At 41.1% G+C, this 26,913-nt stretch overlaps 2 protein-coding genes across 2 annotated transcripts in view; one reads left to right on the forward strand and one right to left on the reverse strand.

The window, feature by feature from the left end:
- spock1 (SPARC (osteonectin), cwcv and kazal like domains proteoglycan 1) overlaps positions 1 to 25,493 on the reverse strand; it is a 122,365-nt gene extending 96,872 nt beyond the window's left edge. Inside the window, exons 1-2 of the mRNA XM_085371147.1 lie at positions 25,465 to 25,493; positions 25,207 to 25,342 (exon numbers count right to left, since the gene is read on the reverse strand). Of these exons, the coding sequence (XP_085227273.1) occupies positions 25,207 to 25,342; positions 25,465 to 25,493 (165 nt within the window). The remainder of the gene's footprint in view (positions 1 to 25,206; positions 25,343 to 25,464) is intronic.
- Positions 11,997 to 13,574, forward strand: LOC146638764 (uncharacterized). The gene is made up of 2 exons (XM_085371124.1): positions 11,997 to 12,282; positions 13,172 to 13,574. Exons 1-2 carry the CDS (start codon positions 12,023 to 12,025, stop codon positions 13,440 to 13,442), a joined length of 531 nt encoding a protein of 176 aa, XP_085227250.1. The 5' UTR covers positions 11,997 to 12,022; the 3' UTR covers positions 13,443 to 13,574.
- Positions 25,494 to 26,913: the final 1,420 nt, after the last annotated feature.

Raw genomic sequence — 26,913 nt, forward strand, 5'->3', positions numbered from 1 at the left:
CCGCTTGGCCTGTCGATACCTGTCGGCTGCCTCCGGAGTCCCACAGGCTAACCAAGCCCGATAGGACTCCTTCTTCAGCCTGATGGCTCCCTTCACCTCTGGTGTCCACCATTTGGTTCGGGGATTACCACCACGGCAGGCACCAACCACCTTGCGGCCGCAGCTCAATGCAGCAGCTTCGGCAATGGAGGCGCTGAACATGGTCCATTCGGACTCAATGTCCCCAGTCTCCCTCGGAATGCTGTTGAAGCTCTGCCGGAGGTGTGCGTTGAAGATCTCGCGGACTGGGGCCTCTGCTAGACGTTCCCAGCACACCCTCACTACGCGTTTAGGTGCACCAGGTCTGTCCAGCGTCCTCCCCCGCCACCTGATCCAACTCACCACCAGGTGGTGATCAGTTGACAGCTCAGCCCCTCTCTTTACCCGAGTGTCCAGAACATATGGTCGCAGGTCTGCTGATACGATTACAAAATCGATCATCGACCTACGGCCTAGAGCGTCCTGGTGCCACGTGCACTTACGGACACTCTTATGTTCGAACAGGGTGTTCGTTATGGCCAAACTGTGATTACCACAGAAGTCCAATAACAAAGCACCGCTCGGGTTCAGATCAGGGAGGCCGTTCCTCCCAATCACGCCCCTCCAGGTGGAGCACCCTCCAGCACCCCCCCCCCCCAGGGACTCTAAGAAGGCTGGGTACTCTGAACTGCCACTCGGCGCATAAGCGCAGATGACAGTCAGGACCCGTTCCCCGACCCTAAGGCGCAGGGAACAAACCCTCTCGTCCACCGGGAAAAACCCCAACGTACCGGCAGCAAGCCGAGGGGATATTAGAATACCCACCCCAGCCCGCCGCCTCTCACCAGGGGCAACTCCAGACTGAGACAGAGTCCAGCCCCTCTCCAGGAGACTGGTTCCAGAGCCCAAGCCATGCGTAGAGGTGAGCCCGACTATATCTAGCCGGTACCTCTCAACCTCACGCACTAACTCAGGCTCCTTCCCCACCAGAGATGTGACATTCCATGTCCCTATTGCCAGTCTTGGCAGCCGGGGGTCAGTCCGCCAGGGCCTCCGCTCCTGGCCGCCACCCGGCACACAATGCACCCGACCCCTATGGCGCCTCCTGCGGGTGGTGGGCCTGCGGGAGGATGGGCCCATGTCTCCTCTTCGGGCTGTGCCCGGCCGGGCCCCATGGACTAAGGCCCGGTCACCAGACGCTCGCCCTCGGGCACCCTCCACGGGCCTGGCTCCAGGGCGGGGCCCCGGTAACCCTATCCCGGGCAGGGTAAACTGTTCCCTCGGTGTCCTTTTCATAAGGGTCTTATGAATCGCTCTTTGTCTGGTCCCTCACCCAGGGCCAGTTTGCCATGGGAGACCCTACCAGGGGGCAAAAGCCCCCAGACAACATAGCCCCTGGGATCCCTGGGACACAGAAACCCCTCCACCACGATAAGGTAGCGATTCAAGGATTTATTCACATTTTACATAAAAATTATAATATAAAATACTAATGCAGATAATGTTCAAAAAGATTTTTACACATAAACATATTAACAGTGCATTAACTAATGCTTATTAACTAATGCTTAATACATATTGATTCAGGTTAACTGAGGCAGAATCTACATTTGAATTTGAGTCAACAATGAATCAGCCACTGACTGGTTATTTATTCATGTAAAAGGATTTACAGTAGAAATAATATTTACCAACAATACTGTGTCATTTATAGTAATACTGCATACATGTATTACAGTGTAATTATTTTCCAATTACAAAGAAACAGTTACAGTTTAGGCTGGAACAGATGACACATTCTTGGACTCGTTGTTAATATTATTATTATGACAATCAGTTATCACCTAGTCTAGTGGGAATCAGCAATAGAATCAGTTAATTGGTTGAATTAAATCAGGGTATCAGCTTTGATCAGTATTAAAACTCTTTAAAGTGTTTTCCCTAGAGATCCAACAGTTAACAGTAATACAGTTTCTGAAATCCAGAAAGTGAAACAACAGAGGTTGGATTGACAGAATTTCAACTAAAGCAGGCAGTGTCCTTCTTGCCCTTTGGCTACACATGGCACACACATACCACACACATACAAGTACACACAAATACAGGTAAAAACATTATGATAAATAGTGCTTTCACTGGAAGTGAGCCACAGAAATTCTCACCCACTCTCTCTTTCTGAGCAGCCAGTTAGAGAAAGTCAGAGTGGGTTGATACTGGCCATTTCCATTTAAATGTCAAAGCTCTCACCATGAAAAGTTGCTGTAATAAAAGCGAGAACACATAAAAGCAAGGGTCATAAACTTTTTCATCTGAGTGTATGTATCTGCATGTATACACAAGAGTAGATTAATACTAGTGCAAATCAAAGTATTGTACACTGTTGTTGAATACTTCAAAAACAATCTACTTAAGATCATTAAACAGAGCACTTAAACCACATGTCAGCCTGATTGGATCTTCTATTAGGTTCCAAATATCTCTGTGTGTGGTTGTTCGTCTGTATGTGCACTTAATTACTTATGTACAGTCCAACAATTTCTTTCCAACTACCTGCATTAACCAGTAACACTAAGTGACACTTGATTAACACGCCTTTCTATACTTGCCATTATGGCAAGGCTGGGATGGTCAATTTGGTAAAGTAAATCCGTTGGGCATCTTACTTTGCCTTTAGACAACAATTCTGATGGCAAAAGAGCCAAACGGGAGAGGCAAAAAAAACCAAACAAAAAAAAAAAAACCACGCCTTTCAATAGGCAGCTGCAACAGGCTTTATTAGCTCTATGCAACATTGCCTTGGCTCTAACATATCAATTAAAAGAATACATTAATAGGCGAACAAGATCCCATGCAAGAAGCTGCTATACACAACAACATCAAGCTAACAACTTAAACAATTCCTAGTATACCAACTGATACAGTGCCAGTTACAGTTACGTTGTTCTATACTATTGCTCCTAGAATGCTCTGGTAGTATCTAGTATGAGCAGCATTTTAAATATTACGCCGAATCATTTAGTGATATCAGATCTCAGCGTGAAAAGGGACAAACTCTGATGCTTTTTTTTTTTTTTTTTTTTTTAGCAATGCCAGCAATAAGGGGTGGCTGTAGCTCAGGTGGTAAAGCAGGTCATCTGCTAGAAGTTTGGCGGTTCGATCCCTTGTTACTCCACTCTGCATGCCAAATGTCCTTAGGAAAGCTACTAACCCCAAGTTTCTCTCTGAATGTTAAATAGAAAGCACTTGTGCATAGAAATAGTGTTGTATAAAGTAGTTTGAGGGCACTGGGAAAGTAGAAAAGTGCTATATAAGATCCATCTCTAATCGTCTAACACAGCGGTCCCCAACCCCCGGGCCTCGGACCGGTATCAAATTCAAATTCAAATTTTATATCGGTCCGTGAGTCGTTTGGTACCGGGCCGCGAGAGTTGAGGCTCAGGTGTGAAATGTATGGTTTTCAGGGTTTTTATCGGTTTTCAGCGTTATTTTGTTATCGTTTTTATCGTTAACTCGGTTTTCCTGGGTCTTTTCACGTGTGTTATGAATAAATCTTCTTTTTTTCGGTACCGGTACTAGTTTTATTTTGTTGTATTTATCCGCGACACCTTAAAGGCCGGTCCGTGAAAATGTTGTCGGGCATAAACCGGTCCGTGCCGCAAAAAAGGTTGGGGACCGCTGGTCTAACATACATGCTGGTTACAACATATCTGTGATAAGCCAACATAAGCTGATAATATTGGACCACCAATATGTCAGTGAGGCTCTAATGCTGTGCAAATAAAAGGTTTTGGCAAAGCAAATCTCTTAATTGCAGCAATTAAAAAAGTCCCATCCAAAGCGAAGCCATGCCTGCCAAAACTGGCTGGAAAGGAACATTTTTTTTTTCTGTCAGTTTGAAAAAAAGGAAGCTCCTCGTATTGATCAGCAGCATCTGAGCACACCGTACTATCCAACTGAAAATCCACGAGGAAGTCACTGGAAATAAGCCAAAGGCTTGTGCTTTCACAGGAGTGCGCTCACATACATGTACACACTCACACACATGCTTAGTTCTGTTCCCATTTTTTCATGACTTTAGAGAACTTTATTGACTTACAATCATGTTCTTAAGACTTACCTTAGTCGTAACTACTACCTGCCAAAACCTAAACCCTGTTTTCATCTTAAAAATTAATGTTTCACATAATGGGGACAAGACAGGCAGAAGAAAAGAGGGAGGTTTAAAGAAATGCACCTTATTCCGTGTGGGCTGCTGCGTGTGTGGCTCATTAAATTGTGACTGAAGTCGCAGCTCAGCCGCCTGACTCAGCTGAGTTTAATTAAAGCTGTCAAACAATTCTTGTGTCAGCCTCCAACACGCATATACATAAACGTATTCATTTTTACTCCCACATCCATCTCACTCTGTCTCTCTCTCATCAAAAGTGTGACATACGCATAATCAATCTCCCTTTATTTAGCCAATGCATATGACCATTTTGCTTCACTATTCTTCCTATGTCTTTCCCCAGCTAACTGCTCGATCATTGGGACTGCCGTTGTTAGCACATGCAACATGACAGAGTCAGTCTATCATACAGAATTAGGGGTGTCACAAAGGTGACAAAGTGAAGGAAATGATAAAAGTAAGTCCATCACACAACTGTTTATTAAGTGGGAACATCCAGATCCCGGGAAAAAAAATCCAAAAGCATGGTTAAAGATGGGCAAAATGCTACTCATCCAATGCCGTTATACAGAAATGAGAACATAAATGTATACAATCTGAGCTGATCAAAATAAAAACTGCACTAATGCACTATCTATTTTGGTCAGATTAACTGTAGTGTTCCATTTGTTCTTGTAAAGCAATTTTACACTTCGTTTTGAATGGTGCTTAATGTGTAATCAGTGATACAAATCCCTGTATGAGCACATGCTATCCTCTAGTGTGTAATGTAATTTATATGGATTATAACTATGAATAAAACAAACCTTATCAGATTCCACATCACAAAACATGTGCATAAATTTGCTTTGCAGATTTTGCAATAAACACATCAAAAGCCAAAAGAAGGTGAAAATATAGACTTAGTATTAACTGTTTGATGCATAAGTAGCTTTACTGATAGTGTCTAATGTAATAATGGTTTAGATTAAAAAATAGCACAAACTCTACAACTAACAATGAAAGGACTCCACTGTTTAAAATAATAAAAACTGAACTTCACCAAATGACTTTTAAATGAGCGGTTTCTCCTTCAAACACATGTCAATATCTTCAACATTAAAAGTTTAAATAACATACAGCATAAAAACACCATCTGGCTTAAATCTGGTTACTCATGTCTCTCTGGGTTTGAAAGTCAGCCTGAAACAGGACATCCGCCCAGCTGTTACTCTGACAACACTGTGACATCTGATTAGAGAGTGGTTGTGTAACGCCTCAGAAAATGGGTCTAAAGTTGGCAGTGACATACTAGAAGTATCTCCAATGTCTGGAATAACTTTAAGAGTTGTTACAGATCTTGATTATTGTGCTCAATATGGTTTTTATCCATTTCAACTGCCATTTCTGACCCTCAACACAGAGCAGAAAATACTCACCACCACAGATTCCCACCAACACACAGGGCTTACAATAAACTGGATTCTTCTCTATTAGGACTTCGCAGCAGGAGTATGGTGCAGACTGTGTTGCTGAAATGTAATACCTGAATTCCAGTTGAATGAATCCTGTACAGGAGCAGTTTTCCTACTATATGCCTTTATAGTATGAAATGGCAATGGCCATGTCCGTCTCTAGATTGGTTTGCCCTATGCTTTGGTCAAGACAGGCAATATCTCAACAAGCTGTGGGAAATTGTTTCGGACTCCTGCGGTCCCCAGAGGACAAATCCCGCTGACTTTTCTCCATATGCCACCAGGAGGTCCACTCTTGTGGTTTTGTGTGAAATATCTCTACAACTGTTGGATAAAACAGCATGACCACAGCTTCAAAATGGGATGTTTTTTGTCTGTTGTAATAACTTTGGTGACTCCGGAAAGCAAAATTGCAGTCTTTCTAAACCTTGATCTTATTTTCAGAGCCTTCTGGGTTTCACTAAATACAAAAATGTTTGGAAACATAACAAAGTCTTATTGAAGAAAAAGCCTGAACTATTATGTGCTTTTGTACTCAATTTAAGTGCTCAAAGCTCTTTTTCACCATAAGCCTCATTAACAAATACATACAGGGTGCCTTTTTCTACACCTAAATGCTTATAGCTTAACATCCAGATGATCAAGGGGACCTGGCATTTCAATTTCTTGCCCAAGGAAGTTTCACAAAAGCAAGGGTTTGAACCACTAACTTTCCAACTCTACGTCCTGAACCACAGCCATCACTAATCTTGAGGGAAAGTGTGCTGTTGATGGTATTGTGCTATTTGAGTGACAGTTAAGGAAACATATTCATGGAAGAGTGTAATTAAAGTACAAATACAGAAAACAAAATAGAAAGTTTAACTTACTGAGGTAAAGGTTAATAAACTCATAAAGGTACATGGTTTCTGGTTCCAAATTGTGACCACAAACTATGCAATAGTTTGTAAATGTTTAATAGACTACCTTTAGAGATAGGGACATGCTGAAAATGTGCCTAATTTTCCTGTATTGGATTAAAACACTCTACTCTGTATGCTGGTCCTTGCATATCAGTGCATGCAGTGTCAGTTTTATGAAAGATGACCACTACGAGTCAAAAGGGTCAAACTCAGCTGCATCACTGCATGCATAACATTGTAAGAATAAAACAAACTGTAACATCAAAACATTCTCAGACACTTAGCAATCTGCTATAATAACCCTCTCAAAATTCAGAGAATTGTCGCTATTGCTTTGATTTACCCAGAGTTTGCATATCATAAATGAAAGTGTTGCAGGGACTTATTTTATTTTTTTAAACTTCATCAGTATATGAATATAAAATAGAATCCAACATTGTCACATAATTAAGCACGTCTAGCCTAAGCTTAGGCTAGATAACAAGGATAGTAGTAAAACCACATGTTCAACAAGGAAACACGTTTGAGGAAAAAATACATGTAAAAACGTGCACAAAATGCAACCTATTTACAGTAAACCAAATCTAAAAATTGGGATAACATAATAGTTTTACTGCAAATTTATTATGATTTCTGTTACGGCCCATTTTGGGGGAATTCTTTATTTCTCAACTTTTTCTACTTGATAAGTTTATAAGCAGTCTTGGTTTTAAACCACACATCGAGCAATTTTTGGCTAACCAAGACAAAGGATTACCATTGTGTAAGAAATGTGATATCTTAAATCATGGCTCCAAATGAGCAGTCATAAATCAAAAGTAAAAACTTATCTGTTTTCTTGTGACCAGACACGCCCTGAGACCACAATTCTGATACAAATACAAGCCAATCAATAGAAAAGCAGCATGAAATGATGCAAGTCTATCTAAGCTGTCAAATGGACAATCTGGATAGGTCACCAGTCTATCTCAAGTCTCTATTTAGTATATTGTCTGTTAATTTAATAAACATTTGCTTTCTGGAGGAAAACCAAATTGATACTGTTTTCTAAACCTTGAGTGGAAATGATGAGTTTTTAAAACATGCTGTAGAAAGTGATACAGTAAGGGATATGGAAAATCAATTACAGCTACACAAAATAAAATCTGTCAGATCTCGGTGCGTCTTCCTCTCTCTGCCTCTCTTGGTATCTCCCCTTTACTCCCTCCCCCTCGAGCATCACATGAGCCGCAATAGCAGAAACCTGATGAATTATTGAAGGAGACAAGACATCTTTCAAACTCACACACGCGCTCTAACACACAAACAGTAACTGTATCCCTTTCCTCAGGGGAAAAACGAGATAATGACCAATTCAATCTGACATGGTTTTAGAGACTGTAAACATCAGAGTGAGAGAAGAAGAGAAAGAGTGAAAGAGGTGGGGAAGAGATGCTGACACTGATCTAAAACTAAACTGCGAAGGTGTGAGGAAAAAAAAACGGAAACAGACTTCTCACAATTTATTCAACATTTTGATTCTCAGGTTTGGAAAGGCTTATTTTTGTTTTTCAAATGTGGTAAGCCAACTTGCATATAAAATCTAATGAATTACAATAAGTGATTATACTGCTACCAAAACACAATATGTAGCCAAACAATTCATTCCAGAGGCTGATGTGTAATTTGAGTGCTGTTTGTATGATAATCTGCATCAGTTATCACGATGAGAAAAGCGATGCGTTCATCATCTTAGTAACAACCCCTGTGATTACGGGGAACAAGCAAAGGAAGACACTTATAATCAGTCATGGCAAGAAGCTGGCTTATAAATCACAAGATATACCTCACTACATGACGGTGGAGAGAAGAAAATGTTGGTCCATTGTGTGGCAGCAAAAAATTGCACAATACAAAAAGTGATTATTATAACGGAGAAACAGTTGAACAGTGAGTATTATCTTTCTCTGCCTCATGCTCACATTTCTTCTAATTAACCCTTACTTCTTCAGATGTCCAGCAGCTTTTTTTCAGTCACATAGATTTCATGCTGCATAATTATTATAATATTATGTTTTCTTTTGACGCCTTCTACAGAACTGCTCAAAGTTTTTCTGTCTGTCAAGAGCCAGGCAGACAAATCTTGACAACTTGACTGCCAGAAAAAGTTCTGAAGTTTTCAATATTCCAGAGGAATGAATCATGCAAACTATGTGTTACCTGAATGTTCTACACTGTCAACTTTTGGTTTAAGAATGAAAAAGCTCAACAGCTACTGAGTGAGGGTATTAACTATGGTGGGCAGATTTGAACTACCCCTGAGGATGAACATTATACCTGCTCAGCTCAGTCACTGTCAACATGTTGAGATGCTAAGTATTTAATAGAACAATACAGTCTAGCACCACCCCTCGCACAGCTATACATTCTTACAATACTATTGCATTAGACTCAAAGTAAGAGACACCAAATTAATAGGTGAAAAGGTGTGTTATTCCAAGGCTATTAAATAACCAATTAAATAACCAAAATTCAATTCAATTTTATTTATATAGCACCAAATCACAACAACAGTCACCTCAATGTGCTTTAAATTGTATGGTAAGGACCCTACAGTAATACAGAGATATATAAAGCAGATTAACAGGGATAGCTCAGTAGGTAGAGTGGTGGCCCCATGATCGGAAGGTCGGGGGTTCGACTCCACTGAACGGCTACCCTGAGGTACCCCTGAGCAAGGTGCCGTCCCTACACACTGCTCCCCGGGCGCTGCACTGGTGGCTGCCCACTGCTTCACTAGGTGAATGGGTTAAATGCAGAGGAACTATTTCCCTATGGGGACTAACACGCACACTTTACACTTTACTTTACACTTTACTTTTACTTTACACTTTACACACTGCCGTATGGAGAGATGCAGAGAGAGAAAAAAAACCCCAGAGGAAAAGACATCTGATCACACTCTAAAAACAGGTGCACAGTGAGGATGACAGCTTCATCAATGGCAGTGGCAACAGATTCAGCAAGAACAACTGTGACATTTATACTTTACTCGACCATTAATATATAAAAACAAACAAACAAACAAACAACAATGGCATAAATCAATGAAAATGAAATATGGTAAAAGAAAATGAAGGGAGGGGAGGGAACAGCTCAAAGGTGTATGCATACGTCCTGCATGCATTGTAATCACATGTTAACACTAGAGATTTAGAACGTAGATTGAATCTGTTGTAGTGCTCAAATGATTAGTTGAATTATTAATTAGATGGAATCCTGCTCAATACCCATAGCCCAAAGCATTATTGAATTGGTAAGACTGTGAATCAAATAGCCAATCAAAACTATATGTGAAGAAGCGGCAAATGAAAGCAGAGAAAGCTCCACTGCTGATACAAGAATCTCTTTTAATAGGCAATAATGCTTGTGTGGTTGCTAAAATTACTATTGTGACCCATTTTTAATGATAATGATCCCGAATTTTATTTTTCAGATGTAACACTCAAAATAATGTTCAGAAAAAAAAAGGACTGAAGAGGGAATCCACCCAAATTCCATCACGTTGTTGCATTAAGGGAGGGTTTGATGGCATTCAATTAGTTTGTTTATGCAGCGATATAATTACTGCTAATGCTTTTACCTAACATTCAGAGAATGGTAAATTCACATTTCAGTCTCTAGCCTGTGAGATTTTTTTTAAATGATTATATTGCTAGCTAATGCTTGTGAAGGAAATTTCATTACATTTTTGGCACTTAGTGGAAAAGTTCTACAATCTCTTTGCATATATAACTAGACACATTTAACGGCTGTGGCAATGTAATAACTCATTATTACCTCATCTATTACAATGGTACCAAGGACAAGGGTTCTAAATGCAAGTTTTCTAATATATTGCTTAAAGGAATAGATCTAAATGTAGATCTGGTGGCATTACAGTTTTTTGTTGTGTTTTTTCCATGGTCTAGCAGTAGTCTGTCTAGGTAAATCTTTAGAGAGACGCAGACTAACCAGACAGCATCTCTTCAAAAGAATCAACAGCTTAGCAGGAGACCTTCATATCTGCACCAAATAGACCAACAGAAAGACAATCCCCACAGAGAAAGAATGGAGCTTGGAGGGGCTGCCGTAACAAAGCTGACTGAAACACACGCACACGTGCACACACACACACACACACACACACACACACACACACACACATAGATGATCGATTCCACATTTCTCCTATCCTTCCATGTTTGTCCATCTGTTCTGCCGGTGCTCATAGGCTTCACATTAAAGCTCCTCCTCTTCCTCTCTTCTCCTAGCATCTCTCTCTCTTTTTTCTATTTCCCCTCTCTGGTCTGTAGCCAAAATTACGGCCAGTCCTTTATCTCCCCTGCTTTGTCTATCTCTCTGTTGTACACTCCAGTATTGAGTGTACACACATGTGTGCACACACCCACACTTCACAATCAGTGTGTCCTGGTCATAAGGGACAGTGACCTTTGTCTTTCCTGTGACCGAACTGCCCTCAGCTGACTATGTATGCATGGTGTGTGTGTGTGTGTGTTTGTGTGTTCCTGTATTTTTCACTCTTATTGATTACCGTAATTGTCGGGCTATAAGCCGCTACTTTTTGCACAAGCTTTGAACCCTGCGGCTTTTAGTCAGGTGCGGCTTTTCTATGGATTTTCCATGATTTTTGTGATATCGTAAGACGATTTGTTTTGTTTGTTCCGCTGTTGTACGGCACTACGTTGCCTGGCGGAAGGATCGGGGTTCAAGAGTGGTATGTTAGTCACATGTCCGTCCGCCAGGCAACATAGTGCCGTACGAAGTAGCGCGAAAAACAAACTTCAAAGTAGCGCTACGCATTCAGCGGGAGTCGTGGATGACGAGCGGCGATAAACTTGCGAAAAGCAAGTTATGCCCAACTCCACCGGTGGATTCTGACAGCGTGGAAAAGTGCGAAAACATCCACGATCACCAACGGATTTTGAAGGGCTGGACTGCTGCATGATGGAGAGGAGGACACCGCCACGGCCCTTCTGAGGGTGTTCGACTCTGACACTGACAACGAGGATTTCTTTGGTTTTGAAAGTGACAACGAAGGAGAGAAGCGGAGAGTGGATGACGAAGCCATCCTGAGCCTGTTCGTTTCCGACATTGGAGAAGAGGACTTTGGTGGTTTTAGAGCGCAGGAAGAAGAGAAAGATGGTGAATGACTGACTTTTCTTCTTGTTAAAGCCGTGTCACTGCACCTGAGCCTAACGGTGTGTTCACACCGAACGCGATGGACGCGAATAAAACGCCCCAAACGCCCCTAATTTGACGCGTGTACATTCGCGTCTCAACGCGTGTCCAAGAAAAATCCATCGCGCGTCAAAATATGATATTTTGACGCGCGTGAACCGGAAATGTGGGAGGAATGTGGGAGGGAGTTGTGCCAGACCGGTATCTTTGCAAGATGGCAGCTATCGAGCTAGCACTTGAAGAGAGAGTCTCCCTTCTCTATGTACTGTGGAGAGCAGAGCAGCAGCGTAAAAGACGTCCTCGCCGTACCTGGGTCCATCAGGTCCTCCAGAGGCATGAGCAGTTTGGTGAGTTTCACCACTTGCTCCAGGAGCTGCGCCTGGATGACGGCCGATTCCAGCGCTATCACCGTCGGCCAGTTTGAGGACCTGCTTTCCCTCGTCGGTCCCAGCATTGCCCGCCTAGACACCAACTACAGACGCTCAATCCCACCTGCAGAGCGCCTGTCCGTCTGCCTGAGGTTAGTAAAACTATTTAATACGGTAGTCCTTTATTGATATCTGTGCTAATATGCTAATCCATCCAGTTATACACTGCTAACATGGATGTGCTATGCTAACAGTGAATGCTGTCGGTGTTTACTGAAAGCAAACTGTGGTACAGAGACGACTCTTTATAATATTTCTAGTGATACTCAGAAGGTCTCATCAAGTCCCGATTTAATTCGATTTATGCTGTTATCAGTGTTTGCGATGATAGCATGGCTGTGGTGTCACATCAATGTATGCGCTCGGTGTTTGCTGATATCAAACTGTAGCATTAGGACCACTGAGTTAACCTTTGTAGTGATACTCACTCCTTTTTATTTAGACCTGGTTTAATTCTGGGATAGTTGAATATTTGTATATAATCCCTGCAGCTGTCAGACTCTATAGCAGGGGTCACAGCCTTTATTAAAACAGAGTTAGATAAAACTGTGAACAGTTTGGTTCATCTCTAGTTACATGGTTCTATCTTGATAAGCTGTCTTATCACAGATTAATTTTTCAAAAATATTAATGATTTAAGCAAGGAAAGGGCTACATGTCAACATACAACTCTTTATTTCTATTAATGTCTTACTTCATTCCTACCTGATTGACATGTTTAGGAATTATGAGTGATTGGCTCACTGTAGTTGTGAAAGTTGCTACCAATCAAATTATGATATGTTAAAGTTAAAACAAAACACAACTGTTTTAGATATTATCTAATATACATTTTGTAATTATCCTTATAATTACAAAAGGTTTTATGTAAGATTCATGTTTTGTGATTTAAATCTGACATCACAAAAGTATTTTGGAATTTGAATGATGTATTTTGTAACTGCAGTACACATAATACTGATTTTGAACAATTTTGTCCAGGTTCCTTGTCACCGGGGACTCCTTCAGGACCATCGCGTTCAGTTTCAGAGTCGGTGTGTCCACGGTGAGCCAGATCACCCCCCAGGCAGCGACGTCCATCTGGGACTGTCTAGTGGACGACTTCATGGCTGTGCCTTCACCTGGAGACTGGCGCTCCATCACAGAGGGATTCCAGGAGCGCTGGAACTTTCCTCTGTGCTGTGCAGCTCTGGATGGGAAGCACATCCAGACAAAGGCACCCCATATATCATATAGGAGACACACACATTGATATACACTAAATATTCATTTCATTTCTTTTTTGTGGTGCCCAAATTGATGCACCTGCTTGATTTTGTTTAAACAATTATTGCACACTTTCTGTAAATCCAGTAAACTTCTTTTCACTTCTCAAATATCACTGTGTGTGTCTCCTGTATGATATTTAACTGACATTTTTTATTGTAACAACCAACAATTTATACAGGAAAATAATGTCTATTAACAAGGTTGCCCAAACTTCTGCATCCCACTGTATCAGTATATTTTGTCATTAGTATAATATGAAATAAATTCTACATGTGTCAAGTCGTGTGCCAACATTTGCTGTGTAGTAGAACTGAGACATTAGTCATTATAAACATTTATTTGAAATAATATTAAAAGTCTCAAACAGAAAAACATTAAACATAAATATATAAAATATAAGAATTTACAGAGAGACAGGAATAAAAAGGACCAGCTGCTCTCCAGAGCAGGAACAAGGCTGAGGAGGAAATGCTCCATTGGAGACTGGTGTGGCCTCTTCAGGGACTCCAGGATGGCCAGCTCCACCGCCGATGGACCGTCCTGGGACCCGTCCCTCATCTGCCTCGGAGCCGTCCTCCTCTGTGGGCCTGTAAAACAGCACAAAACACAAAGAAATGAGAAGGCTGCTACTAGATTTTAATTTCAACATTGAAAAAAAAAAAAAAACAATAACAGGATATAATCAGATTGGTTGTAGATATTTAGTAAAGGTGATCACAAGGGAATCCCACCGACTAAAAAGGTATCAGTGCTTGCTGTACATATCTGTGGGTGCAGCAGCAGGAGCTCAGGGACTGGGGATGCTCTGCTGCAGAATCAGTTGGTTCTATCAATACAGTATTAAATGTTAACAGGTTCGATATAATAATCGTAGAGTAGACAGTGGTCCCTCATTTATTGCAGGGGTTCTCAGAATAACTAGCCCCTGGTCACAGTTCTCACAATTGATTCTCAAAGTGCAAACCTTTGTAGATTGCAAAACGTAAAAGTATTATTATGCCGCGGTTTGTCTTCATCTGCCTGCCACTTTCGTGCGCCTTTTTCCCTCACGGTGCAGGTGTCTATTTCCGAATGAGGCTCATAGTTATGGGTGTTTTTGTGCTGTTTTTTCTATTGGACGCGATGGTTATCAAAACCAAACGTGATAAATTTGGCAAGCGCAGGAGATTTGTCAATCAGGCTGCAGAATGCAATGCTGTACTGTGCAATAAAAAAATCAGCGAAAAAGCAAAGCAGTGACGGATGAACAGCGGGACCACTGTGTGCTGTTTATTAATAAACAATAAAATATATTCTTAAATGACAACATGCATAAAAGCAGAACGGTATTTGTACGTCAGTGGGAAAATAGCGGTGGCTTGCTAGCTTTTGTGCGGCTTCCCCGGGTCAGTGAAAACTTTCAAAAGAGAAATGAATGAACTTACCAGGTTGCCCGATCTCTTCACATATCTTCCTCCAAGCTCGGTCCTTTTTATTCCTGTCTCGGTACTGAAAGCAGCTGGTGTTGTACAGCTCCGAGTTGTTTGCTACCGCATTGATTAGCCTTCCCCTCCATTGAAGTATGAAAGGCTTTGGCTGGATCTGCCCCTTTGACCTAGGTAACAGCCACGTCACCAGGCTCCTGATTGGTTGTCGCGGCGCGATTTGACGCTGGAGTTCAGATTTTTCCAACTCGAGCGGTAGACGCGAAACGCGCGTATGCACAAAATGCAACACAAAAACTCACGCGCGTGGTTTTATTCGCGAGTCAAACGCGCCAGACGCGCTACACTGACGCGCGTTTCACGCGTTTTGGCGTTTTCGCGACGCAAATCTGCTTCCGAATTTTCGCGGGACCCGCAATCGCGCGTCATCGCGCCTTTCCATTGACTTTACATGTAAACCTGACGCTCTATTCGCGTCCATCGCGTTCGGTGTGAACACACCGTAAAAGGTAGTCCGAATCTATTTTCTGGTGTGCTGTAGGTTACTGTTATGTACTACATGTGCAAATATGTACCCATAACTTGTTTTTCAAAATATTAATAAAAGGGGTGTGTCCCCAAACAGCCATCTCTTTCCTGACAATTCCCTTTGTGCATATTCTCTTACATATGATGAGTCAACATTGAAACACCTGCGGCTTTTAGTCAGGTGCGGCTAATGTATGTACAAAACAGGATTTTCCCCTGATTTTAGCTTGTGCGGCTAATATTCAGGTGCGCTTTGTAGTCCGGGAAATACGGTAGATCAAGGCTCCAATCCAGGTTACCCTGCCCTGTGAATTGAATAATTGATCTCACCAAAAGCCTCGGGGTGGATGGGATCATGTGTTTGTGTGTCAGTACACACAGGCAGAAACATCAGCAAGACAGACACATGGAAACTTTAGTTTGAAGAGGTACTAGAACACATAAAGAAATGCACACAACCACAGTCCTTTAGAACAGAGATTAGAATCAGAATGTTCTCATTTGACATCAATGGCTCAAAGTGAAAAATATTCACACAGAAGTAGAGCATGGAAAAAAAATCATGGGTTGAAAGGAGCAGAAAGCATGAGAGACAGCGGGGGTTTATTTTGAAGGGCACTGTTTCATCGGGAATTAGTGGAATGTAAAAAAGAAAATGGGATGAGCCAGGAGAGAGAGAGAGAAGAGAGGATAATGAAATGCATGAAGAGAAGGTATAGAAGCAGCTGAGTAGGAGAAAGAGAAATGGAGGGCAGAGCAGAGGGGGAGATAAGAAAGAATGACAGGTGTTCAGGCAAGTCTTTGCTTAATTGACAGAAATACTGTATGTCTGCTGGGGAGAATACACTCAGGATTTATGTATGTTTGTGTGTGTGTGTGTGTGTGTGTGTGTGTGTGTCAGAGAGAGAGAGAGGGGGGGAAGGTGAAGGTGACTCCAGGGGTTCGTCTTTTCTAAGCTACCTCTCTAAACCTCCCTACCCCTCCCCCTTGGCTGTGCAACCGACCAATCAGAGCACATGCATATACAGGCCTGCACAAACCCAGACACACCGACCAATACCATTTAATTTGGATTCAGAGGGGAGCATCCAGGTATAAATGTGTTGACTGTGAAGCAGTGTGTGGAACAAAAAAAAATGCATGCTCAGCAAAATCCTTTCCTCCATAAATGCCAAAGGACAAAACATGTAAAACAAGCTACCAAACAAACCATTTGTGAATTTAATAAATGATAATAACTCTTCAGGTGCTTCTGTTGCAGACAAAACTACGCCACAGGCGGGATCTTTGACTGGCAGTCCCGAAAATGCTGGCATCTTGGAAAACAGAATATGGATGGCATTTAATTCTCATTGTGAGAATGAGCTGAGACAGGTGGCTCTCATGTTTAAATTACAGGGCACCTACACAAGCACATACACAGGTGTTCATCATGTCTCTCCATACACCGACTAATGAATAGACAGTCTGAAGACGGAATGCATTTACACAAATACATGAGGTAATACACAGCAGACATCCAATGTCCCTCATAAATTCGACTTATTGGATTTCTGTAAACCTGACAGCACACCCTGCAGGGTGGTAGACAGGATCTCACTCTGAAAGGAATGAAAATAGTGGAAGTGGACAGCTAGTAAAAAAGCCTCCTTTAGAAAAGAAACAAACAACAGGCTCAGAAAATTGAAAACTTTTTTCTTTTTACCTCTTTAGTATAAAAGATTCCAGAATAGAAATGACAGCTTTTATTCTGTCAGGAAAAAAAGCCAGAAGAAATGGTGAGAGAAGATGACACGGTTGAGATGTAACTCCAAGTATATTCATGCATGAACCAAATTTTCAGATCAGTATGCATTCCCCAGGTTTGTCCCACAAGTCTAAAAGTTAAGAAGTCTATGTCAACATACTTCCTGTACAAGATGGCATTTTTAAATCTATAACCAGAACTTTTTGTCAGTCAAAAAGTTGTTGTACATTACCTATAGCATGCTAGCAGGGGTTGTATTGAAAGCTAAGGGGCTTTTTTACTTTCCACTATAAGTGTCTATAGTGACTTGTGGCCATGAATGCAGGCAACTATAGGCACTCTGAACATGTGTTCTTTCAGATGTTATTTTCTAGTCTGCTTGGAGGACACAGTTGCAGTTGGTGTCTTTGTTTCCTAGTGACAGTGCAGAAAAGTCTGTGGTGTGCTGTCAGAGATGACTAATGCCACAGGTATGCTTGCCATGATAGTCTTTGCTCACGTAAACTGTGACGTCAACACAGCCATCTAACCATTTTTTTGTTGCACTCAACTTAATGCTTTCTGCTAATAAGCCATAAGGTCTTGCAAGTCACCCATCAGCAGAAGATGACATATGAGTAAACTAAGCAGCTGTTGAGTTTTTGCTGCAGAATGCCTTATTTTTTCCAGTTCTTTCAACAATCTCTCATTCTGCCATCTGGGGATCTCTACGCTCATGCACTGATGTTTCATTTCAGATCAACTAAGCTCATGCTCACAATATAAAAAGGCTCTTCAGCTGTAATGCTTAGAGTACATTTATTTCAATATAAACTAACCAATAACCAATAAAATCCACCTGTGATAGACTGTCTTAATCCAGAATAGCAGAACTGACCCAAACCAGCCAGCCCAACAATGTACACACTGTTTGTTGATAGCTTTCAATATTCTATAAAATTTGATTATAAAAGGATCTTTTCAGTTGCATTGTATATCTCCAATTGCACTATTTTATGAAATGTTATAAATAGATTATCCTACATTATTACCTCTATTCCCTGCAGAGGGCATCTAAGATTGTGGTCAACAAGGTGAACGCTGCTGTAATTAGCCAAATGATTTAGAAAAAAATGAAGGACCATAATTATCTGCTAAAAATGTGTCTATTGACAACACTTGAGGAGAGATAGAGTGGATGAATATGTGCCACCAGTGTGATGGAAGTGTGAATATTGGTGCCTCCGCTCCAGGAAATCAGCGGGGTTGCTCTTTGATGCTCTGTGGCATCATCTCTGTCACTAGGTTTGGATTGGTTAGTAAGGTTTGCAGTTTTTGCTGCTACTAATTCTACCACTGCTCCAGCTGGACCTCTCATATTCACTTTTGTCCTGACCAGAATACTTTGATGTAGCCAACAACAGAAGGCAGCTGCAGGCTTACAACAAAGTTGACCCTGTCTGAAACAGAAACACAGTTGAACCCTGTGCTGCATACAAATGTGTGTATATTCTCTGCAGCTATAGTTTATTTGCATAAGAGCTTATGAAAATTAAAATGGTGATTGCAACCTCAGGACAACTCAAAAAGGCTACTGTTGGCATAAACAACAACAACAAGTCGTTTGGCAAAAGTGCAACAAAGGAGGTTTAGCAAATTTAAGGATTAATAAACAATTTAATTGGTCGAGAACATTTAGGTGTCCTCTAGCAAGCTGAACCACATCTTCAACAAATTAAAGCAATTTTTCACAAGACAGCTAATCACAATATTGTGAGTATTTGAACTAGCTCTGGCAGCAAGTCTTTCTACAGACTTCATTCTGAACATTGCATGCCATTTATTCCACAAACATGTTCTGTTGTCTGCATAAACAGCATAAATTAACGTTTGCATCATGAATGCAACTAAGGAACAAAGACACTGGAGCTACTATTGATTGAGAAAAATGCTATTAAAATGTCAAACTGTGCTGGTAAGAAACACAATTATTTTTCTACCGCATGTCATTTAACAAAAGGAGGACTAGATTAATCTGCAGCACACTTATCTCCCTACACGTTAGACCTCAGTTAGTAATGTGACTAAGCAATTGAATAAATCAAATCCCGTGTTCCTTTTTTTTTTTTTTTAAGATAAGCCACCTGGACATTGACTATTTAACTATTGCACCAGCTCTGCCAAGAAATGGACACTCATGCATTATGCAGAAGGAGCAAGTGGCTCATCAACAGGGATGCAGAGTGAAACATGGCAGGCAGAGGAGAACAGAAGAGAGGAGGAGTCATGGGTAAGGCCAGGGGAAGAGAAAGGGGGAGATAGGAAGGGCTATGGTTGAGGAAGCACAGGGTCATTCGCTGCTCTGCAGACAGAGGGAGAAAATGACAGAAATGGAGAAGCTTGGAAGAAAAATGTTGACTTCATCACTCAATAAGAATTGATGAAAGAGCAAAGAACTGATAGAGAGACTGACGTACTGCTATAAAAAGAAATTGTTCACAAGATTAATAAGTGGTGATAAAATTAAATTGGAAAATATAAGGATCGGGATAATTTATAGCTGATACTCATTGTTATACACTAAACTTTTTCCAGCAAGGCTATTAAACCTTGAGATATATTTTCAGAGTGCAGCTAATACATCTGTTAGCTGATATCAGCCTATTAGAGATATATTGGTATTGGCAGCTATGCTGTCTGGTAGAGATGTTTTACAGAAAAGGTGCTTGGGTTAAATTATAAACGGTGTCACCATCACCATCATCATAGTTTTCCCTGCAGAGCGACTCCAATACTGTCATTAATGACTGCAGCAAATGCAGAGTGTATGTCAGACGAACAGTAGAAGAATATTGGTCATTATAGCAATATATTTTCAGTATGAGCATCAACTCCCCAAAATCCAGTACTGTTGGGTTCTACTGTTCACGATAAAGTAATTATTCTTTATATACTTCGCTTACCATCTGCTTTCACTGTGATATGATAATTTTCCAAGTGCCATCCTGTAGAGAATAATCATCTTTTGTTTTTAATAATTATGTTTTTAAATAATGTAAAATATTTGTTATATTACTCACTACAAGGACAGGCAGGTTTTTTTTTTCATGTTACAATCTGCACATCATCTTCCTTCCACACTATATCAGCTCTGAGGAATGTCAGATGATTAAGACAGCGCCAGATCATCAGCTTAACATTCAACATGTTGTTGACATACTGCGTCCACCCCACCCCAAATTAAAAAAACCATGAGGGGAAAATGGAGAAACCATGGAGTCATGGTTGAGAAGAAAAGGGGGGGGGGGGGGAGAGTGAACTGGAATCATATCAATCTGTGTTTTAATTACCTGGGTTGTAAACATGATTCATAGCAGCAGTCACACTGTGGGATTGCAGTGCTATGGCTGGGGTCCTTGTTCTTACTAAAGACTTAAATAAAATAATTACATACATGACACACAGTTTAATTTAAGACTATCATTTAAGACTGATGATTATGCCAAACATTTTTTCACAGTGTTAAGTCTCCTTAGATCACTTAATTGTTGTCTAGGACCAAGTAGTTATGGTAAAATTAATCACAATCACAATTACTCTGATGAAATTAAGATTGTGCAACGTGATTGTTCATTGATTTGGGAAAAATGTGAATTTTTCAAACTTTAAAAAAATGTCTTTGAATTGATTCAACAAGATGCTGGAAGCATTCATCAGAGATTCTGGTCCATATTGACTTTCTGGCATTACACAGTTGCTGCAGATTTGTCAGATGTCCGCCCATGATGTGAATCTCCCACTCCACCACATCCCAAAGTTCTAGTGACTGTCGGGGCCATTTTGGGTAAAGTTTGAGATGATTTGAGCTTTGAGCAGCCATCAGAAGATGGTGGTGCACTGTGGTCATGAAGGGGTGACCATGGTCAGCAACAATACTCAGTTAAACTACCAACCTTCTGATTAGTATTTGAACTGCTCTGCCTCCTGAGCCACCACAAGCTTAGAACACCTGGTATTCCCAGGCAGTCTCTCATTCAAGCACTAACTAGGACTGACCCTATTAAACTTCCGAGATCAGATGAGATCAGGCATACTCCAGGTTAGGACTGCTCGATTATGGCAAAAATGATAATCACGATTATTTTCACTGAAATTGAGATCTCGATTATTTGACGATATTTATTTAACCCTTTAAGACCTACTATAGAACCAAGTCCACCAGAGCTTATATTATTTTTTTACATCTTGTAGTGCCATTTGTGGGAGCATTTCAAGTTGCTATACAACTATTATAGCCCATATTTTAATAATATGTATGCATTAAGTCCATAGTAACTACATTAATTGCAAAAAAGTGCAATAAACTACAAAAAAATTGAAAATCGTTTTTGTTTTGTTTTTTACATATATTTCTACTTGGAGAAATTTAAGAGGTTTATCCCTCAAAACTTTAAATACAAAAAAGTTGCAAAAAATAGTTTACAACAACAGGAAATTTATTTTGAGTGTCTTCATAGTTTTATTTTGGAGATACACCAATTTTTATGTACTGCAGGAAAAACGAAAAAACAATCCTATGATGCAAATTTGCAAAGAAAACAGCATGTGCATCAAAATAAACTATTTCCAGCTGTGCAATTCGAGTTCTAAGCATCCCAGAAACTATTCAGAAAAGTCAAACATGACCAGTATAGGCTTTTAAGGCCTACAAGTAAAAAACTACATTTTCCGCGAAAATGACGTCACTTCCGGTTTCGGGCAGGAAATGGCAGACATGCAATAGTTCGCGCTGACGTCTGTTTCACTGTGGGAAGTGTTACGAACAGCTGATCGGATCGGCAAAGCGTGTTTCTGGAATATTATGTTTTTGTTCCTGCAAGCGCTTTTTATGCAATTTTTGCAAAGCTATATGTGGAAGAAAACCGTGACCGAGGACAAGCTGATGGCATAAGATGTAAGTACAACTCCTCCGGTTTCATATGCAAAACAAATTATTGCGCTAGCTTACACGGTTCAGGTTCTACAGGGATTTAAAAATAGTTACACAAAACGGAGCGTGCTGCTCTGACCGGATCTAAAGGGTTAACAATAACAATGTATTGAATAATGACTTTAAAAAATAATATAAAATAGTGTGCAACACCACTGAAGTTTTTTTTACCTCTCTTTTCAACCAACAGCAGTCACTCTCCTCTCCAAATAACTTCTGCTTAGCTTTCCGAGCTTCCCTTGGGTCCTCTTAATCAGCGGTCTCCAACCTTTTTTGCGCCACGGACCGGTTTATGCCCGACAATATTTTCACGGACCGGCCTTTAAGGTGTCGCAGATAAATGAGGGAGGGGCTAATAATCGGCTCAGTCATTTTTAATGATCGTTGAAAGCCCAGATCGTAATCGTGATTAAAATTCGATTAATTGAGCAGCCCTACTCCAGGTGGTACGGCCGGAAGAATTGCAGCCTGGGTTTCCAGTTCTTAGCTGACTGCTGCTGTAGCTCAGTAATACTACAGACTACTCTGCATAGTCTTCTGCATATGCCTCGGTTGTAATGAGTGGTTATTTGAGGTACTCTTGCCTTCCCATGAGCCTAAAAGCATCTGGCCATGCTCTTCTGGCCTCTAACATCAACAAGGCATTTTTGCTCAGAGAACTACCTCTCACTCAATATTTTCTCTTTTTTGGACCTTTCTCTGTGAACCCTAATAATGTTTGCATGGGAAAATCCCAGCAGATTAGCAGTTTTTGAAATACTCAGACCAACCCATCTGGCTTCAACAACCATGTCACATTCAAAGCCACTTAAATCACTTTTCTTCCCCATTTTGATGCTTGGTTTGAGCTTCAAAAAGTTATCTTAACAATGCTTACATCCCTAAATGAACTGAGTTGCTGCAATATAATTGGGTGATTAGATATTTGAAATATTAGCTAAACACGTGTACCTAATAAAGTTGCTGGTAACAGTATAAAATAACTAGAAAAATAAAAGCTAGATAAAACATTTGAGCCTGACTGGGAACGTTATGCTGTAAAGGCGCTGTAAAAGCCACTGCTGTAAAAAGAGGGATGTGCTCATTTATAACACAAGACAAAACTAGAGCATCATAGCAAAATGGATTGTGGCACAATGTCATCTATGTTATTTTGTTTTCATAGTTGCTAGGACCTATTGAAGCTCAAACATATAGCTGAAAATAAAATCTGATTTATTGCCCAACCCTAGTACTGTCCCTGAAGATCACAATTTCCGCAGTCATCAAATTTAGACAGTTGTTTTATAGTTTGAAACTGATTCATACAGAGCAGTCTTCTTACTGGCTGTGATATTAAAGAGTTTGGTGCCAGACACAGGAGGAGAGAAATCACTAGGAATAAATTGTGAAGGAAAGAAGACACAGTTGGACAAATCGCAACCAGCAGGTTTCCCAACATGATAGGTGTGACAGTACACTCACACACAGGGACACAAAGACACATGTAAACACTACAGCAGCTCCCTCATTTGGTTAGTTGCACTGCTTGAAATATTAAACGTACAGTAAATGTCGCAGCCTTTCCCCCCTATATATTTGCTCCTCATTTCCCCTCCTTTTCCTCCTTTTCGTCTCCTGTCCTCAGCTCTCCACTGACAGTTTCCTGTTAATGACTCTCATTTGCACAGGAGACCAGAGAGTGGAATAAAGTGGACACACACACACACACTGCAGGTAGTAGAGCTCAAACTGAATGTATACTGCAATGACCACCTCTCACATCACGGTAACAGTACTATGTGGGGAAGGCCAGCTCTAATAAGGCCAAAGTTACCCCTCTGTCTGCTGAAATCTCTGGGGATTGCAGAAAAGCGCATCATGATGTTAAGAGTATGGCAACACTGCTGTTACTATTGGTCTGGTGATGTGTGTTAGTTCACATTAGGCCAAACCTAAAACATTGGTGGAAGAGTTTGCATCTCAAAATACTTAAAGAAGAGCACAGGCTTTTCCTAATTATTTGAAGAACACGTGTCATGCATCAAGACGTCTGGGTATCCAGATTTATTCTCACTTAAATTATTAAAGATTGCTTGAGAGGTATCTTAACCCATTTAGGGCTCCCCCAGCAGACAGCTGTGTTACACACATAGAGATGGAGGCCAAGCATTTTCCAATAATAGGACGCTTTAGAACTGTTTGATCATGCAGAGTTGATAGAAGATCAAGACAGAGTCCCAATACAGTAGGAACACGGCAGGTTATAGTTAAGGTGCATTGGATACACTTTAATATCTGTTTTAGCAGCTTTAAAGCTGGTAAATTCATGCTGTCAGAAAACACTGCAAACATTTATTTTCAGGTCTGTGTTGAAGATGTGATTCGAACCAAAGACTGCACATTTTTATGGCTTTGTCTTCCATGAAATGAGAATACTATCCAGGATTTTCACCTTACCCTTCAGGAAACATGCCCCTTCGGTTCACCGTTTATGTGCACAGCTTAAGAACACACATACCTCTGCATATAATAGCTGCTACATAAAGTTTGCATTAAACATTAATATTGTTTTAGGTTAAACAGAAAAGGCTTATGGATAAAAAATAAATAAATAAACATTAACTGCAAAGGTGTTTTGTATGTTAAAATCACATAGCACACGCCCATGTCTTCTGATCCCAATGAAAACTGAGATTAATTATTGTTAATGAAAGCCCTATATAACAGAATGACACCCTATGAGTTTGTGACAGCATTACCAGAAGAAGAAAAAAGGCAGTTCAGTAGCAATATCGTTCAATCAATCAAAGCAAAAGCTGGCAAGAATTCTTCCCCGTCATGTACAGAGTGCAATGTCTGTCGATAAGTCTGATTGGCTTTCAGCCGGGGTTTGAACCTGCTGAGTTTCTACAAGGTGGATTATGCCTGCTGGCAAGTGCTCAAGTACTCACAGGGTGTATCAAGGGTGCAGTGTGCTCTCTCTCTCTCTCACACACACAAATCCAAACAGATAAACACAAACACATGAAAAGATTCGCATTGAAGCTAATTAAAACGCCGCTTTTGGCTAGATGTTGTGTTTCTCAGAGCAACTCACATCTCTGAATCTGTTCCAGGATCTGTCCTTATACTGAGCCACGGTTCCCAGCCATTTCTCATTATTGTTAGCGGAGACCACCGTTTCTCTGCTCAGCAAGAGAGCCACGACAGGTAGCAGAAAGAAGAACATCTTCTGAAAGGAAACACAGAAGAGAAGAGAGAGAGGAGAGAGGCGGGGGTAAGAAAAGAGTGAGAAAACACATGGGGAGCGGAGGATGCTGCAAAGTGTAGATGAAGTGAGATGGAGCACTTTAGAGAACACACAACTCTCACGCTGTGACGCATCATGGGTCAGAATGTCACAATGAAGCAACAAACGGACCCCCACTGAAAGACTGCACGGGGTGCAGAGTGATCATTTCATCAAACTGCTGAGGCTCCATCTAATCGGATTATAAACACTGGAGAGTTGTTACCGCGGCAGATTGGGCACAGCGTAACATTAGCTCGCGAGCTTCCCATCCGCTAATTAAAAAACAGAAAAGGAAAAAAAAAAGCAATTATCGGCGTCAACACAATTGCTGCCCTCACGGACCTTTGTCTTGGCTTTCAGCTGCTTTCTCTCAATATCACTTCAAATTTAGATTTCTTTTCAAATTCACACCAGCGACGCGACGCAGTGAACTGCCCACCTGGAATAGTTCGTTGGTGTCCACTTCTGATTCCCGGGGTAAAATAAGTCCACAGCCCCGGGCACACTCCGGTAGAACCCGACTGCTTGTGGGATTGACGGCAAAAGCGAGCAGCGAGGACTAGAGGACCGGGCGCTTTCTCCTCCTCCTCTGTCAGGAGACACCGCCTCCTCTCTCTCTCTCTCCCTCTCTCTCTCTCCCACTAACCGTGTCATTGATTTTCATCAGGGGATTTTTTTCTGTGTTCACAGTAGAGCGCAGGCAGGATTTGGGAGGCACGTCAAAGCGCTGTTTGGGTGTACATTACAAACACAAATTTCTTGTCAGTCGCGCGCATTTGTTGTGGAATTCGAACTCGTGTCCCCGTAGTTAATACAATTATATTACATAAGCCACAACTGAGCAGTGCTATGTGTGTCTGAGCGTTCAACGGCTTCATTTCCTATGGAGGATGCGCACAGACGGACAGACGCAGGGCCCTCTTTTTAAATGAAAGTACACTTCATAAATAGGGCGCATAACCAGGGCTTTATTTTCCCGGGTATGTGACAGTGTATCTGTAAATTATTAATCGACTACTCTGTTGTGCCTCTCTTTGTAGGCCTCTGGTGTCTGTGTGAATGTGTTTGGTTCAGTGAAAAGTTACTGTCGGGTTCTGTACCTATGCTGATGTGAGTAACAGAAATACACTCCTCTCTGTGTGTTCTGTTCTGTTTTGGCGCAGATAAAACCAATGAAAGGTTTAGAACATATCTTTTATCTCCGCAAATTCGTGTACTCTTGCTGATGCTGCAGTCGTTTTCACGAAATAGGCTGCTACGAGGATTAATAAGGTTGTCAAGCAGTAGTCAGTAGAGAAACTGTTCCTTTATTTTGCAGTTCTTTCTCGAACAGTCTGTTTGGGTTAGGTGTTTCAGGTGCTCCCTCCCCCCCAAAGCTAATAAAGTCGGAGATTCCTGTATTTCACTTACTAGTGTTAAAAATGTGGAATTTAGAAGAAATGTTATATCATTACATATGTTACATATGCTATATTTTTAAAGGCAGTTATCCAGTAGCAATGTGCCATGCTG

The sequence above is a fragment of the Diplotaxodon limnothrissa genome, linkage group LG2, assembly GCF_057381915.1.
Source record: "Diplotaxodon limnothrissa isolate DT_005_m linkage group LG2, D_limnothrissa_male_GT1.1, whole genome shotgun sequence".
Lineage (NCBI taxonomy): Eukaryota > Metazoa > Chordata > Actinopteri > Cichliformes > Cichlidae > Diplotaxodon > Diplotaxodon limnothrissa.